General features: G+C 40.3%; 2 protein-coding genes across 3 annotated transcripts; both read right to left on the bottom strand.

Annotated features, from left to right (window-relative positions):
- Nucleotides 1-2,615: 2,615 nt before the first annotated feature.
- Nucleotides 2,616-8,755, bottom strand: twf2 (twinfilin-2). 2 transcript variants are annotated; one of them, XM_068314760.1, is made up of 8 exons: nt 8,275-8,755; nt 5,581-5,759; nt 5,330-5,425; nt 5,135-5,239; nt 4,263-4,388; nt 3,962-4,112; nt 3,474-3,595; nt 2,616-3,178 (listed from the first exon to the last, which is right to left on the bottom strand). In XM_068314760.1, exons 1-8 carry the CDS (start codon nt 8,369-8,371, stop codon nt 3,011-3,013), a joined length of 1,044 nt encoding a protein of 347 aa, XP_068170861.1. In that variant the 5' UTR covers nt 8,372-8,755; the 3' UTR covers nt 2,616-3,010. The 2 variants fall into 2 exon arrangements, with proteins under 2 accessions (XP_068170861.1, XP_068170862.1); XM_068314761.1 differs by having other exon boundaries at nt 5,581-5,754; nt 8,275-8,655.
- A 1,710-nt stretch (nt 8,756-10,465) lies between these two features.
- wdr82 (WD repeat domain 82) lies at nt 10,466-15,353 on the bottom strand. The gene is made up of 9 exons (XM_068314762.1): nt 14,962-15,353; nt 14,053-14,150; nt 12,522-12,588; nt 12,322-12,421; nt 12,031-12,147; nt 11,776-11,931; nt 11,617-11,686; nt 11,296-11,438; nt 10,466-10,668 (listed from the first exon to the last, which is right to left on the bottom strand). The coding sequence occupies exons 1-9, from the start codon at nt 15,120-15,122 to the stop codon at nt 10,639-10,641; spliced, it is 942 nt and encodes a 313-aa protein (XP_068170863.1). The 5' UTR covers nt 15,123-15,353; the 3' UTR covers nt 10,466-10,638.
- Nucleotides 15,354-16,512: the final 1,159 nt, after the last annotated feature.

Genomic DNA, 16,512 nt, shown 5'->3' with positions numbered 1-16,512 from the left:
CTTCTTATTTGTTATTTCAATTAAAATGTTTTTTTTTAAACTAATGGTGTCATTTTAATGGCAAGAATTAAAATTCCTTGAGTGTTCAAGTAAACAGTTTGTGGTGAACAGATCCATTATTAACAGAAATGTGAGGGCCACGTCTGCTCATGTTGGGTCTCCTTTCCTCGACTGCTTCTTGGCGCTGCTCCTCCCTTCATGGGCCATGGCTGATCCTGGCGACAGGCTGACTATAGTCACTTGATTCCCAACTGCGATTAAGTCTGTAGAAGATTCAGCACCACTCTCAGATTGTTCCACTGTCATGGCAGTCTCAGTGTTCAGACCGGGTGATGTTTACTCAAGCATGTTTCCCTGTGTTTATCTGTTTTCTCCTGGTGCTCAACATGCCCAGTGGACACTGCTGTCTTGTCACCTGAATTCAGTGATGTCTTAACCTTTAGTTCTCCTCAGAACCAAAAGTTAAGAAAACCAACTGGGCTGCTCCTTCTTCCACTTCCTGACTGGTGCTTTGATAAACTGCCTAATGAATTCTCTTTTGTCTGACTTATGATCTTTGAGCCAGTTAGTGGTGCCACCGTACACCACTAATGATCTTTTTCTATGTGAGCTGATGGTACAGAATTCAAGTAAATAAATTCTTTAAACTGCCAGTCGTCAGTATTCCGTATTGTTCTGTAAATACAATTGGCATGGTACACGGTAATCAGTTTCCACATTCATCAGCCACATGTTGAAGTTATTTCAAATAGAATTTAATAATTTAAGTCTCATGGGGCAATATTTTCATGAAGAAAATTAATATGCGCTCATTTTAATTAGTCCATATCGGTTCATTTTTATGTTCTCTGTAAAATCTACCAAAGAAAAAAATACATAAGCCCAGTGTCACATTTTCACCATTGTTTTTTAGCCATTCATAAGATATTTGGTTTATTATCAATGAGGAAAAATAAATCTAAAAATGTAATGCCCCTCTAAATCAAATACAGTACTTGCCCTGGTAAATTTTTAATGACAGATCCATTAGAAGTGTGCAGAAACCAGTCTTTTCTTGGATTTGCATTATGTCCTTCGGCGACAATTGAATCCAAAGGGATTTGTGACATTTTTCTTCCCAGTTATGATCAGTAATAAGAACAATAAGTGAAATGATCAAAAATGGGTTTTGTGTGTGTTTTGTCGTTGCTCTAGTGGTTGCACTTTATGATAATTACACATGTGAAAATGGTTTGGTGTTTCAGAGTGTGTACATATACTCCGGCTTCACGCGGAATACTCTTATAAATGATTTCCAACACATGGTCTTACTGTACCTGCTAAAGCAGACAGGATATATGAAAAGTTACAAAAAATATTATATGTCCTAAAGCTGTTGCGCTACATCCAATAAACATTTCCATCTGTCCCAACTCTTTTCCATTGTGTGGCGGTTTGAGCACAATAGAGCCTTTCTGCTTCACACTCCACAAAACAACACCACACTCACTATATATTTACTGTACGTACTGTATAAACTCCATGTACTCTATGTTCCTTGTCTGTGTGATCATATTAAATCCCAGAGCTGAATCAGAAGATGTGAGGTGAATAATTGCCTTCTTGAATAATTGCTGTCTTGTACCAGCATTGAGACAGAACGGCACTTTTGAAGATTCTGAGAAAAGCTCTACTTGCCTGGAATCACAAACATAAATCAGCACGTTGTTTTAGTGGAAGCAGTCGTCTGTGTTTGTGCTTTGTTCTTGAGGAACATGCCTGGAGAAAAGACTGCAGACTGAAGCCGCCTTCTGCTAAAGATAGATAGGTTGCTGAATGCAGTGTTTAAAATGTGACAGACATTTTCAGCCACTTACTTCACAGCTTTGGATTGTTAGCGCAGAGGTTTGTGATCCTCAGTGGATGAATCCTTCTGACTGTGGTGGTCCGATTAGATGGTTTCAGTAAAATATTCAAACTATTTAATAGAAATTAAATTTATTACAGACATTTCATGGTCATTCATTCTGATTTATTCTTAACACTAAACCATTAATGCCACCAATCAACTGTCAGAGTTTCTTGACAAACTGTCCAGAGAGAGCAGAACTGTTAGAATTGTGTGTGCATATCATTGTTGTAACTTGAAATTCCACCTTGGTGTTGTGGTTTTATCTTCTTGTATGCTGCAGAGGCATGTTGAAGATGCAGCAGAGGAGGGAAGATGTTTCAGACACAGAATCTGCACAAACAAGTCTTAAAGCTTGTGTAACTGTTGAAATGGCTTGAAAAAATGGACACAGATTCTGGATTAAAAGAGTTTTTGCCAGTAATTAAGAAAGTTTTTGCAACTTTACCGTGACGACATGCTGCATACTCAGGATACAAATGTTTGAAGTCCTTGTGAATGGTTTTAATGCAGGTGCAACAGAGCATGTTCAGTTTTACAAACACCTTGCTGGTTATGCTGACCAAAGCAGAGGCCCTGAGATTCAGAAAAAAAAAAATCTGATTATTATTCGGCTAGACTGTGTCTGTTTTAACCCTGGAGAGTCTTTATCTGCATTGCATAAGGAAGTATTTCAGTGTAAATAACATTAAATACTCAAAAAAATTATTTGAGCCTGAAGCAGGTATAATCCCACAGTATAAAGGAGTTTATTCAGTTGTTCGTCACATTTTTTTTATTTCTTACAAATACTGTTAATACAAAACGAGTATTGGAGGTTTTACATGAGGACCGAGTTATCTGGTGGTGAATTACCAATCCAGAAGCAGCATACAGCTACTGCAGGTGTGTTTGCATATATATTGTGTCGTATTTGTTGTATATGAGGAAAACAGATGTTTTATCAGAATATTTTCAACAAATAAATAATTGTTGGATAGGATAATAATTTCAATATTCAAACAAAAGAGGAAATCCATCACTGTGTGTGTTCCTCTGAGCCTGACGACAAGTTGGTAGGACATGGAGAACGGGGAAGGACTGGAACTGCAGACATAACTAAAAAAGATGGTGTGTCCGACTTTAACTGTTCTGTATGGGCCCTCCTGGCCCCTTAATGAGGCGCTTGTGTCCCCGGTTTCCTGCTGGGCCTCGGGGCTTAGCGAAGGCCTGTTTGTGAGCGTACTGCTTGGGATGGACCTCATCATACAGGAACTCAGCTGTCAGTTCTTCTCCACTATCAATCTCCAGCTGCATGTTGATGCATATGATGACAATGAATATAGAATCCATTCCACACATGTTGAAAATAAATCACCACTAACAAAAGCTCTATATTTTATCAGTACAACAATATCACAATATGTAATTCTGCTGAAAGTCTCAATCACCTGAGTCCATTACTACTGTTAAGAATCTCCTCGTCATACTGACGTTCCTTTATTTAACAACATTGTAGTTATTTGTACAAAGATACAGAAATCGGGGGAAAAAACACATAAGACTTGACCTGTGTGAAGTTTCTTCTATCCATTCATCCACCCACCTTTTTAACAATTTCCAAATGGTAATCTTTCTCAACCTCCTCCAGTAGTCGACTCTTACAGCTGGAGTACAGCATCCGTTCTTTAATGCTACAGCTGTATCCTGGCATGGAGTATATGAACACTGTGAAGGAGAGAGAATAAGAACAAATTTGACTTTTACTTACATATTACATTTGTATTTAAATCAAATGTTTGACAAATTATTTATTTTCTGAATTTTCTGACATACATATGAATAATACTAAAAAATAATACCAAATTATATATATTGGCCCTGCCTTGCATATAGACTTCAATTAAACAGTGAGACTATATTACATAACAATATGTATAGAATTCAAATCCATAATTTCCTGTGATGACATATCACACACGACTCACAAGTGGCTTTTATTCATGTTAAGGCATCATGAATAACCAAAATGATTTTGAAATACTGGAATCCTTCCTGCAAAACTTGCTGGCATTACAAGCATTGGAGACATACCAACAGATTCCAGGTAGTCTCCTTCATGGGAGTGTTTATAAAGGAAAAAGTGGTATCTGGGAGTGTCTTTGGGAACGCTGTAGGGCAAATCGCGTGTCTCTGTCTGGTTGGAGTGGACCAGCTCGATTGTCTCCTTCTCCACATCTAGCCTCTGGAACACAGTGGAACAAACACAACATATAGAGTGTTTACTTTTGTAAAAGTCAAAGTGTGTTCACCTAAACTTTTACATGCTTACAATATAAAGCCAGAGCCTGAACAATACAGTGACGTCACTCTCATATGAACTCCTCAGGCTCACCAGTTGTATGTAGCTGATGCACTTCTTGGCGAGTTGCTTTAGGGCCCTCTTAGCTGCCTCTTGCAGGGGGAAGGCGAGGCCCTGAAGCGTCTGGTGCTTCCTCTCCACGCTGATTTCCGTCTTCACCTGAGGGGGGCACCAAATGAATGAACAGTTTTTGACATGTAACGGATAATTAAGCTTTAATTCTCCATGTGTTCGAGTGTTTTTGTCAATTAGGGATGAATCTAACTTCATTTGCAAGACAGAACAAATAGTTGACAAAAACAAGACAAACTGCATATAAAAACAATGAGGGTTATTTTTTTTCTAATGCACTTATGACAAAAATCCAGTTTCACCAGTTTCACATTCATTTGCAGCTACATTATTATGATAATCCCACAAATTTGTCACAGTTCTGAAGAAGAAGGATTGAACTTTTCTGATTCCCCATCAGGGAAATTATTTTTCCACTCTAGATTCTGTTGTAATCTGTCACGTGTATACTGTATATATATATGTGTGTGTGTTACAAGCCTGTACACACACACACACACACACACACACACACACACACACACACACACACACACACACACACACACACACACACACACACACACACACACAAGGGGCCTGTAGGCATGCAGATTAAGGGGAGGTAGTGCAGCAGGCAGCTTCTTGGGTGTGCCTAATGAGCAACTTGTAAGGGAACCATTGTTGCTCAAGGGCAGCTCAGCAGTGCTCAGGAGGTGAACTGGCACCTCTCCACGGCTAGTTTACACTCTAAATATTATTGGTGCTCATGGGCCTTGAACCAGCCACCCTCCGGTCCTCAGCCCAAGACTTTGTGGCCTGAAAATATTGGGATTGGGCTTTTGACCTCTCACCTCACTGATTTTGATCCTCTGGAGCTCCTGCTCAGCTAATGTGAGCGGGGCAGGACTTGAGCAGGAAGACACATGCCGCTGGTAGCCCAGCAAACAGATATCCTCCTAGAGGTACAAACAAAACAACAAAACACTCCATGAAATGCAATTCAACAGTCTGTCATAGTGATGGAAGTGATCTGAAATTGTTCTAACCTCAACTGTGCCAAATATCTCGTACTTCACATGGCCACCTCCAAACTCTTTCTTCACTGTGGCCCGAGTGGCGGCATACAACATCTTTTGTTTCACCTGCGACCGTCAGAGGGAAGAAACATATGAACTGTTTGTATAATGTTGCTGTCTTTTAGTGGAATTGGTTTAATTCATGTAAACCGCTTCAAAAATGTTTAAAATTATATAGGAAACATGGATTTTGTTGAATTAAGAATATAGAAACATCATACTGGAGACTGGTCAGGAGACCACGATATGAAGATCCACTCGTAGCCCTGTGCATTCTGGGAGTCGAGGCGGTATAAGATGTAGCAGGGCTCCATGTCATCCAAGAGAGGAATCAGGAAGCGATCGTAATCCTGGTCCCACCTCTTTTCTGGCTCTTTGTAGGCCCCCAGCACCAGCTGCTCTGAAAATCAGACCAGTACTCATCACATGCCTCACCCCCCCTATATGTGGCAAGGCCTTCACAGAACACAGTGACACACAGTGGAACGTAAATTATACCACAGTATGCAGTCACAAGTAGGAATGAATTACACATTATCTTGTGCTAGTACATAAACACAAATATAAACCCCTGACCTGGTCCAGGATGGAAGTAGTGTCAGCTCTTAATTTGTGGTGGTCAACAGCTATTACCCAAATTAATAGATCAATTGCCTGGTCTATACAGTCACAGAAAGCAGTAACAGCAGCTCTTTTTTGTACAGTTTTCTAAAGCTCATGACGGTGTATTCAAACATCTTTGTTTGGTGAGATAAACAGTCCAAATGTGTGTTAGAGATACGCTGATGTATAACAGGGAAAAGCACTAAATGAACACATTTGAGAAGCCACCCCAATTTCCTTTGGGATCAATAATGGATCTTTGATTTGATTTGAAGCTAGACACGGAAACATGTTTGGATTAGCAGAATATTTGCCTAATGACTAACTGGTTGTCAAGCTGTTTGAGCTCTGTGGTTCAGAGACATTCTCATTTAGCTAGTCACTCTGACAGTCTGCGTAGAGTCCTTGAGCTGTCGCTGTTTGCTCTATTTCTTTAACAGCAACGCTAAGAATTTGTCTTAATAAAATGCATAAAACACACCCACACTCTTCAAGTTTGATGTCCTTGTGGGGTGCAGTGGGATTTCCTGACTGTCTCGTGGGGCTTGATGCTATTCTGAGGCACAACACATTCTAGCTCTGGTCACACACATACTTTCCATGAGCCATTCTCTCAGTCTTTATAGGGCCGTGACGGTGGTAAACACGTAAAAGACTCACTTTAGGAGTGTTTTGTCTTTTTTCCTCACACTTACATAAAATGAGGGGATGAATACCATGACAGGTACGAGGATGATTGTATACCGAACAAACTATGATGAAACCAGCAGAAAGACTTTGTTTTTCTTTTGACATTGGCACGAACATGAGTGTCACTGGGTTGCACAAAGCAACCATGTCAAGTCACATGTGGCTCAAAATAGCCATGTGACATCTGGGACGATCACAGAGCTTTCACTGGACAGCAAGACAGAGCCGCAGCACCAACCTTGTCTTTGTTAAGACCAGATACTGTATGTAATATTTTAGTCCATTAAAGTCCCCACATTCATCTGTCCTGATTCAGATCAGATACCCTAAGAAGAATCAGCACCTACACCTGAAAAACAGATCAGCCCCCCTCCCTTATTGCCTCACGGAGCATGATCACAGGCCACTCAGCCGACTCTCTGAATGCATGTTCTCCTGCAGCTGACGCAACCCTCCTTTCCTAGAAGCAGAACAAAGTCAGTAGTGGTTTACCAACTTTTTTTTCTTGTGATCCCTTGATATGAAGTCATAGCTATTAATAATGGTTACACGCAATTTAGTCACGCTGTTATCTGAGAAATTATACTGCCTCCCATCAGCCATGTTCTGAAAAAACAACGGAATGATAAAAGTATTATTTCTCCAACAGCAATGAAAGATTTTTATCCTCTTTCTACATTTTTTCTAATCTTAACAAAGATGGCTGTTATTTTGTGCTACTTGAATCAAATTTTTAGAATATGATCTATTGATTCAATGCTAATGACACAATGATTTCCTTAGGAAATCATGTGTTTTTGCGTCACACTAAGTAAAAAAGACATAAATATATTAACGCCCAACTACCTACACTTGGAATTAAACACAACCTGTCAAAATTATTGTAAATCCTTGTCAAGTCTTTTTTAACAGTTGTGTGCTGTAAATAGTGACTCGTATATTTGAGAGCCACAAATCAATTTCTTAGTTGACGTAAAAAGTCAAGAGGTGTCAAAACAAGCACAATCTTTGTACAACAGTTTTTATTTCTTCCTTTATAAACACCGCATGAGCTGATGTTTGCAGGTAAGAAGTTTAAGGAAGAAACAGCTTATGGAAAATGGACCGCATGACTGGTCTGAAGACCTTCTGAGTCATCAGAGTCCTGTTTTATGTTTGGATTATTTTAAAAAATCAGTGATTTCCAACATGGAGGTCAGGTCCCTTCAAAGGCCAAAGAAGAAAAAGGGTCAACAGATAATGGTGACAAATGAAACCCATACTAGTTTTCTGTTTCTCAGAACTTTTAACTACTAGTGGGGGGGGGGGGTTCTCAAAAATGTTATTCTTTTATCTGTCCATGCATTAAAAAAATCAATGTTTAAAAAGAAAAGTAATTGGTTCACAGCTCATTCCAATAGAAAGATTAACACATGATCACAAGCAGACATTGTTTCACTGAATGGGGTCGTGATCCAAAGACAAGTCCAGAGGAGGATGCTTTGAAATGCTCTGTAATGATTTAACAGTTGCCCAAGAGATTGTAAAGAAAAACATCGAGGATAATTTATATCCAACATCCAGTTTCACAGATAATTTACCCATGGTCATAACCATTTGGTCCAACGTCTCAGATCACTCACCTTCCTGGATACACACTTTGATGAGGCGCACTGCTCCACATCTCGCCCTGACCAGGAACTCCCTGAGTTCTGGTGTCACGACCAGCGCTAGAAACATGGCAAGTCAGCAGTCTTTTCCTCTTGCCAGGCGTCGTAACGAGGTTTGAAAGACAGACAGCGATAAGAGAGGAGTTCCACAGCACCAGGTCAAAAATATTTATGCTAGAAAATAATAATTAAGCCTGTTATCAATATATTCTGTAATTCTAATTGCTACAAAATGTTTCAACTACTGAGAGAGAAGCATCTCTGTCCGTGTCCAGACTTGTTGAGAGAGTATGACGGTGTGACATGGGACATCGCTCAAGTAACTAGGACAGGATCATGTGCACACAGAGGGAGAACCTGATCACCTCGCTCCCAAATTTAGCTCCAACTGGCAGACTGCTCAGTCCTGCGAAACCCCCCACCACACACCAGGACCCAGAGCGGAGGAAGAGATCTTGACCTGCAAACCTAATAACCAACTTGTGAACCAAGAGCAAATTCAATCTGCTTCCATTTAGGCAAGTAAACTTGTAAAGGTCTGGTACTTTTCCAGTGGCTGTTCTGTTTCATGACTGTCACTCGTCTTCTCATTTAAACTTTACCATGTGTGTTTGGCAGGAACACCAGTTTAGCTGTTTATGAGCCAGAGATGGCACAAAGCATCAATTTCATCTTGTTACAGGGAAGGGCAGAAAAAACATGTTGTTTTGGAAATTTACCAAACTTAATTGACACACACGTGTTGTCACTTTGCAGATGTTTATGATGCTGGCAGCATTTGCCCAATCCCGCATTGTGACATAAGATATAAATGAGATGAATACAATCTAAAGACATGGGACTATTCATATTTTGAGGTGGTGCATTAAAATACGAGAAGAACATCAGCAACAGACAAATTTAGAGAAGGAAGTTTATTGAAAGCTCACTGGTCCTCAGCTGAGCAAAGGTTTTAAACCAATAGCCCAGAAAACCAAAACAAAACTAAAGTGTCAAAAATGGGACTTAGTAGAGTAGATCATCCATTCCTGTTCATCGCTTACAAAATCCATTTAGGCACACTTGATTCAAACGTTTCCGGGATACTGGTGAGAACAACCAGAAGAGGAACAAATGAACCATTTTCTTGTTCCTCCCTTGTAATCCAACCCCAAAGTGTGACGTTCTTCTTCTGGAAGACGTCCATCATCAGGTTGATGTTGTGAGCTGCAGTGTTGACCTGATGAGAGGTCCCTGTCAATATGCCCGCTGCAACATCTCCAAATAACCAACTGCAGTTTGACGCTCCTGCACAACCCAAAGATCTGTTGTTCCACTGAAGAAGCACCCCAGATCTCTGGACTGTGTAAGAAACATCTCCAGATGTCTTTGTCATGGTAGAAACACTGGAAGCAGGACTGACCTGTTTAAAATTTCACTCAGAATTATACATTCTTCCACCTTTTCGTGTTTGGTGCTCCCTTGCAAGGTGTAAACAGTCAAGTTTGTGGAATAGGGAAGACATATTTGCTCTTCAAGTCCCTCTGTCACAGATGATTACTGGACTGCAGATGGAAACAATAAGGATCGAGGATGTGTCGAGGATCTGCCTGTCTTTATGGACAGGCCATCATATCCTCTATATCAGCATTCTTACTCTCAAGATCTTTTAAGGAAAATTTCAAGTGATCGTCTTACAGCATCCAACCTCAGCAGCAATGGCGCATAACAAGAACTCTCGTTTGTGCAGCTCAACAATCCTGCCACATTCAAAAACAAAGGCTTTATTTTTTCCATTTGGACTTAATTTGGCTCTAGTTGTTTGAGTTGACATATTGATTTTAATAGATTGCCCACAATTTTACTGTGGTTGACTCCTGTTTCTTATTTTGAAGCTCTGTTAACAACCTGGTTGCAATCCACCATTACCAAATGAAAATCCTGCAACTAATTTTTCCCAGGGTATTAAGATTTTGTTCAGGAGTGTATATGTGTAAAAAGGTTTTCAGATTAATACAATTACTATTTAGTATATAGACTAAATAATAGACTCACATTTCAGTAGGTATGGATGGATTCAGTCATTTGAATTTCATTTTTAAAATTATTATCAGATAGTTGTTACAACTCTACAAGTGATTTTGAAATATATATATTACACAGAATACAATAAAGATACCAGAACTGACATCTTACAAAAGAAAAATTTAATGTTAAATAGAAATATAAAAAACAAGTAGACACATGATCTATTTATGAAAACTGCTTATTTACAATTTGAAGTGAATGGGATGCCCTTCCTGCATCCCTCTGCTGACCCCTGCTGGCCACTGATTTCACCAGATACAGGAACCGTCCTTAATCGTCGATGGTGGGGAGCCAGAAAGCCTGAAGGATGACAATACAGTCAGAATACTGATTACAACTGATTTCAGCTTCAAGTCATTGTAGGCACAATAAAAACAGGGTATTTTTTAAATTTAAAACACTTCTATTAATCCCAAGTGGGATTAATAGATGTATATATTTACTTCTCTATATTTATCCAGGAGTACTCTGAGATACAGTACGTGCTGCTAAACATATGAGTTTTTAGAGATACGAGCTGCGGCTCTGCCCATTTTTTTTTAATTCGACATACGAGCAAATACCATACAGAGAGAGAGAGAGAGAGAACACACGCATACACACACACACACACACACATGCAACAGTCCTGTAGACATGCAGGCTGGGAGCAGGTTTTGGGTTTTGGCGCATTGCTTAAAGGCACCTCTGCAGTGTTCAGACAATCCACACTGTGGAACAGGCTGGGCTTGATCCAACCACTCTCAGGCCCCCAAGCCAAGTCCCTGTGGACAGAGCTACTGCCGTCCACATATTGCAAATAATTTAGTTCCAAACATTCCGTTTAGTGACATCACGTCAGTGAAATGTTAACTGTCCTGAAATTTTCAAACACAATCAATGCCAACACATTGAACCATCTAATGACGGTCCACACACCCCCCTCACCATGTTGGAGCAGGCACTGGCAAACGTCATGAACTTGGGGTTGAACTGAAGGCAGGTTATGGGTCCTGTGTGCTTTCCATCTAATAACGCCACCTTCATTCCACTCTCTGCATTCCACACATGAATCTTCCCATCCTCAGAGCCTGTAAACAAAAGCAAACAAAAACCCGTCTACAGATGCCTTCGGTAAAATTTTAAATCTAATTAACTGTGAATTCTTATGCTTCTGATGCAGTCCAAATGTTGGTTTCTTGGATTAAAATGCGTAAATCAATTTCCAAAGCTGGGGCAAGACAAGGAAAAAAGTGTGTTTGTCCTCACCGATCATTACAAACTGGGAATCTGGAGTGAATGACGCCTCCAGTGTTACTCCTTTACTATTGTTGTAGCCCTGTTGGTAAATAAACAACATCCATAAGTAGTTATTTTTGCCTACATAAATTTAGTGTTTGATTTTAGTGCTCCAAATCATGTGTTTACCCCAAAGGAATGTAGCACGGCGCCCTTAAAGGCATCCAAGATGCGAAGGGCTCCTCCATTGGTAGAAAGTAAAATCAGCTTGCCGTCGTTACTGAACTTCAGGCCTGTCCATTCACACGTCCGGTCGTACTGTAGCTTGAATGTCGCAAAGGGACCCTGTTGACAAGTAAGATCATGAATTTACCAATGGAATCAAAGCTTTTACCTCAAATTTTCATCATAAACTATCTCACTCTCAACACGACTCCTTCTTACTTTGTCAAATGAACGCAGATCATAAAGTTTCACCATCTCTGAATTTATCCCTGCAGCAAAAATGAGACCCTCTGGATCGAAGGAGCAAACCGGCTTCCCTTGAAGGTGCATCAGACCCTAAAGTTCGAAGATGAATAATAATGGAGGTGTCATTCACTCCAGATTCCCAATATGTAATGATCGGTGAGGACAAAAAAGATGAAAAATAATTTAAAGATTATTGATTTCTACATGAATAATTTAGTGCAACACTAATGGGTTCACATCCAACTGTACCAAAACAATACTTGCCTGACAGTTAGGTGACCTCAGATCCCATAGTCGAATAGTTTTATCCAGTGAGCCAGAAATAAATGTGTCGTCCACAGGGGACATGGACAGAGACGTCACTCTGCTCACAAAAAAAAAAAGAGGAAATGAAAACACAGACAATTAGAACATCATGTCGTGTCAAGGTAACACACACACACCAGCAGAAATCCATTCCTTACCTTTTGTTATGGCCAGGAAAGTATCGGATGTATTTGTTGTCGTGAAGGGATAGGTACCGGATAGTATCTTTAAGAACAACAAGTTAACGTGTTAGTATTTCAAACATGACCATTAACACAACGAACAGGAGCTGACGTTGAAACATGAAGTTGTTTCTGGACAAGTCTGATGAACTGACTCAACCGTGGGCAAGGCAGTCACTTGTACAGTTAGCTCCTGTATGGGGCAGAATCTCAGACCCTCAAACTGTACAAACAACTACCTCAGGCCAAAGTGAGAAATTAGTTTCCAGCGATCCAGCAGTCGTCCACGGGGGTAAAAGACCCTGAAAACCTCAACCCCCGTCCAATCGCTCACCAGAGACACCTTCAAAACAGTTCAGAATGCTAATGGGTTTAAGTGGCTCAGTGGTAGAGTGGGCCCTCCAAGTTCCCAAGATCGGCGGGTCGATTCCAGCTATCGCCCCCCCAAAAAACACCCAGAGTGTGAGCTGCCAGTGTTAGTTCACCTCCGGAGCACTGCCGAGGCGCCCTTGAGCAAGGCGCTGTCCCCCCTTACAAGTTGCTCATTTGGGCGCACCACGAAGGACCTGCTCGCCACTACCTGCCCTGCATGTGTACAGGCCCCCTGTGTGTGTGTGTGTGTTTGTGGGTTCAGGGCCTGTGTACGTACACACACACACACACACACACACACACACACACACACACACACACTGTATGCATGATTCCACTAACGAGAGTGTGGCACTAATTTTCCTTCGAGGATTAAAAAAAAAAGATATGTGAAACAAATCACCGCAGTGCTGCCTGGATGACGGCTCTAGCTGGAAAGATCAACAAACACATTTAAATAGTCAGATCTATATTCCCCATATTAATGATCCTACAACGTTAAAATCCACAGAATGCAAGGGTAACGTTTGAATCTATAATGCTTCAGGTCAGTCTAGAGACAGTGTCACTGAGGAAAAGACAGGAGACAGAGCTGGAGGTAGCAGAGATGAAGATGCTGAGGTTCTCTCTGGGAGTGACCAGGATGGATAGGATCAGGAATGAGTACATCAGAGGGACAGCACATGTTAGAGGTTTTGGAGATAAAGTCAGAGAGACCAGACTGAGATGGTTTGGACATGTCCAGAGGAGAGATAGTGAATATATTGATAGAAGGATGCTGAGTTTTGAACTGCCAGACAGGAGGCGTAGAGGAAGACCAAAGAGGAGGTTTATGGATGTAGTGAAAGAGGACATGAAGGTAGTTGGTGTGAGAGAAGAGGATGCAGAAGTCAAAAGGACAAGAAGATGATGCTTCAAGTCAGGAGTGTGTACTACTTCATACTAGTTATGTTAACTGATGGCATAAAAATGAATTATTACTGTTTTTATGAAAAAGTGGAAGAAAATTACAACCTGAGGAAAAGTCAAGCCCTGCAGTGAAAACATTTGACTGCTTGACAAGATGGGCTGTTAATCAATGCCCTTCGTGCACCATCTCACACACATAGAATGAACACTGATTGTGTGTACATACCATCAATTTTGTTGGAGCTGTAGACCACAGTGTTTGCAGCATGTGTGTATCTGATCAAATCTACTCCATACTTTTTACTATAGAGAGTCCTCTTGGGTCTGAGGGGAAAACAAAGACTGAATGAATATTTGAATCATTAAAGGCCATCAATCTGATCTAACCACAATGTCATTTCATATTTTTTAAACAGTTCTTTCAATGCCAACAGATTACTTTGGGGCTGCAACTACTTTTTAGCTTGTCATTTGTTCTTGCCGCATAATAAACAGCTCAATGAACTAAATAGCAGGAATCACTGATGCCAAACACCTTTAACTTAGACATTCAGGTCACGTAGTAATAAAAAATGATGCTGCTGCATGTCTCAATAAGATGCACTGTATTGATAGATAGATAGATAGATAGATAGATAGATAGATAGATAGATAGATAGATAGATACATAGATACTTTATTCATCCCGGAGGAAATTGTATTGTATGTATGTAGTAAAAGCTAAATAATCAAAGCTGTTTCTAAAACATCAAAATGCTGGATGACCGTAGATCAAGAAAGCTATCTGAAATCCCATCATCACGTTTGATGCTTCCATTTCTTAATAGCAGTCATGTCACACAAATGTGTGTCTAATAATAAAGCCAGACACAGGGATTCATTGATCTCCCCACCATCAATACCCTCTGATCCAGGGCAGGTTACCTTAATAGACGGATATCACTTTCAAATAACTAACAAGCCCCTAACTTCACAAACACAACAGTAGATATGGATGCGTTTAGAACCTGCGTTCACGTAGAGGAATCACTCATCTGACCATGTAGCAACACAGCAGGCCTCGCTAGCAGCAGCTAGCGGAGCTACAGGCTAGCGAACTAACAATGGACTCGTAATTAAGAAGAAAGGCTCATACTTTCCCTCTTGGCAGTCGTACAAGACGAGCGAATCATCGTCGCTGCTGGAAATAATTGTTTCTCCGTTCGAACTGAAATCGAAACAGTTAATTTTGTCCGAGTTCTCTCGGAAGACTTTAGCGACTCTGAAGCTCCGCAGCACATTGTCCGTCAGCTTCATGACGGCCTGTCGGAGTGCGGGAAGCGGGCCTCCGTGCGTGTAACGCGGTGAACGGATGACCGGCTGTGTGTGTGTGTGTCTCCGTGTGTGTGTGTGTGTGTCTCCGTGTGTGTGTGTGAGAACTGTGATGATCCCCACACTTCTATTACAACAAATTACACTAGTTGTTCAAGAACAGCACCGAAAGCCCGCCTAGAACACCTAACATGTACTGGAGTACAGAGGGAGACACAAGCCCCGCCCTGGGAGCGACGGTGACGCGCACAGCCGTCGTCATCATCATCATCATCATCATCATCATCATCATCATCATCATCATCATCATCATCATCATCATCATCATCATCATCATCATCATCATCATCATCATCGTCATCATCGTCATCGTCATCGTCATCATCATCATCATCATCATCATCATCATCATTCTCATCTTGCTCGCACGCTGCCCTCAAACCACGTGATGTTACCATGATGGAGAGGTAAGCAACTCCGAACACCTCCACGTCACGACATTTTCCACAATGATTTGTTGTGATCATATTACACGAATATATTTGTTGAAAAGCTGGTTTGTGGAGGTTTGTGAATAGAAACAGAATGAACGAGAAAAATATTTTTTTTAAAAAGTCAAAAAGGCAACATATCAAATGTTGACGATTAGAAATTGAATTTGCTTTTTGAAAAAATGTCCGGGTCAATTCATTACAGAGGAAAAGGCAGATGGTAATATTTACAGACAATGTATGTGTTCGGATGAGTAACGATGTCTCTGTTCAGAGGGTGTTGTACACCATATACAGCACATTTGTGCCAAATTACAAAAAAAAGAACATTTGCAGACTTTAAGCTGCATATAATAATGCCATGAGAATATTACTATCAATCTCAGATGGTGTAGTGTAGTACCAGTGAAATCTCTGTGTCAGCAGGCATAAATATGTTTCAATCAGTGATAAGAAATCTCATGTAGGAATTTATATGTCGGCTTAATATCTCCAACGAATGAACAAATGAATGAGTGATCGAATGCCTCTTTTGCATTAAATATAGTACAACATGGTACCAGTGACCGCTGTGGAGGCATTGTTATATAGTGCTTTATATGTAAGGGTTTAATTTGTATGTGCAGATGTATATCTGTATACGTATGTGCTTAGAAATGAAATACATGTGTATGCACTGTATATATTTGAATATAGTTGTTATTATTTTCTATTATTGTGAATCTTTTAGTATTTTTTTGATGTTTAATGTTTTGTTTTTTTATATCTAGACCTTGAGTCCATAACAAAATTTTAATATTTTAATTGAGAAAGTGGAACAATTCCAACATACAATTCCAACACACACACACGCACGCACACACACGCACACACAAACACACACA

This window comes from Antennarius striatus, chromosome 5 (assembly GCF_040054535.1).
Source record: "Antennarius striatus isolate MH-2024 chromosome 5, ASM4005453v1, whole genome shotgun sequence".
In the NCBI taxonomy this organism is placed as follows: domain Eukaryota; kingdom Metazoa; phylum Chordata; class Actinopteri; order Lophiiformes; family Antennariidae; genus Antennarius; species Antennarius striatus.
Note: the sequence above shows the minus strand (reverse complement) of the source record. Positions and strands in the feature narration are given on the sequence as shown.

What these genes read in the sequence shown, in the direction of transcription:
- twf2 (XM_068314760.1), bottom strand. Translation starts at nt 8,371, where the DNA reads ATGTTTCTAGCGCTGGTCGTGACACCAGAACTCAGGGAGTTCCTGGTC. An exon ending in GCATCAGCTACATACAACTG is followed by an intron (nt 4,113 to 4,262) that starts GTGAGCCTGAGG and finishes ACTGTGTTCCAG; the next exon opens with AGGCTAGATGTGGAGAAGGA. An exon ending in AGACTACCTGGAATCTGTTG is followed by an intron (nt 3,596 to 3,961) that starts GTATGTCTCCAA and finishes TCTCCTTCACAG; the next exon opens with TGTTCATATACTCCATGCCA.
- wdr82 (XM_068314762.1), bottom strand. Translation starts at nt 15,122, where the DNA reads ATGAAGCTGACGGACAATGTGCTGCGGAGCTTCAGAGTCGCTAAAGTC. An exon ending in TACGACTGCCAAGAGGGAAA is followed by an intron (nt 14,151 to 14,961) that starts GTATGAGCCTTT and finishes TTTTCCCCTCAG; the next exon opens with ACCCAAGAGGACTCTCTATA. An exon ending in CAGCTCCAACAAAATTGATG is followed by an intron (nt 12,589 to 14,052) that starts GTATGTACACAC and finishes TTGTTCTTAAAG; the next exon opens with ATACTATCCGGTACCTATCC.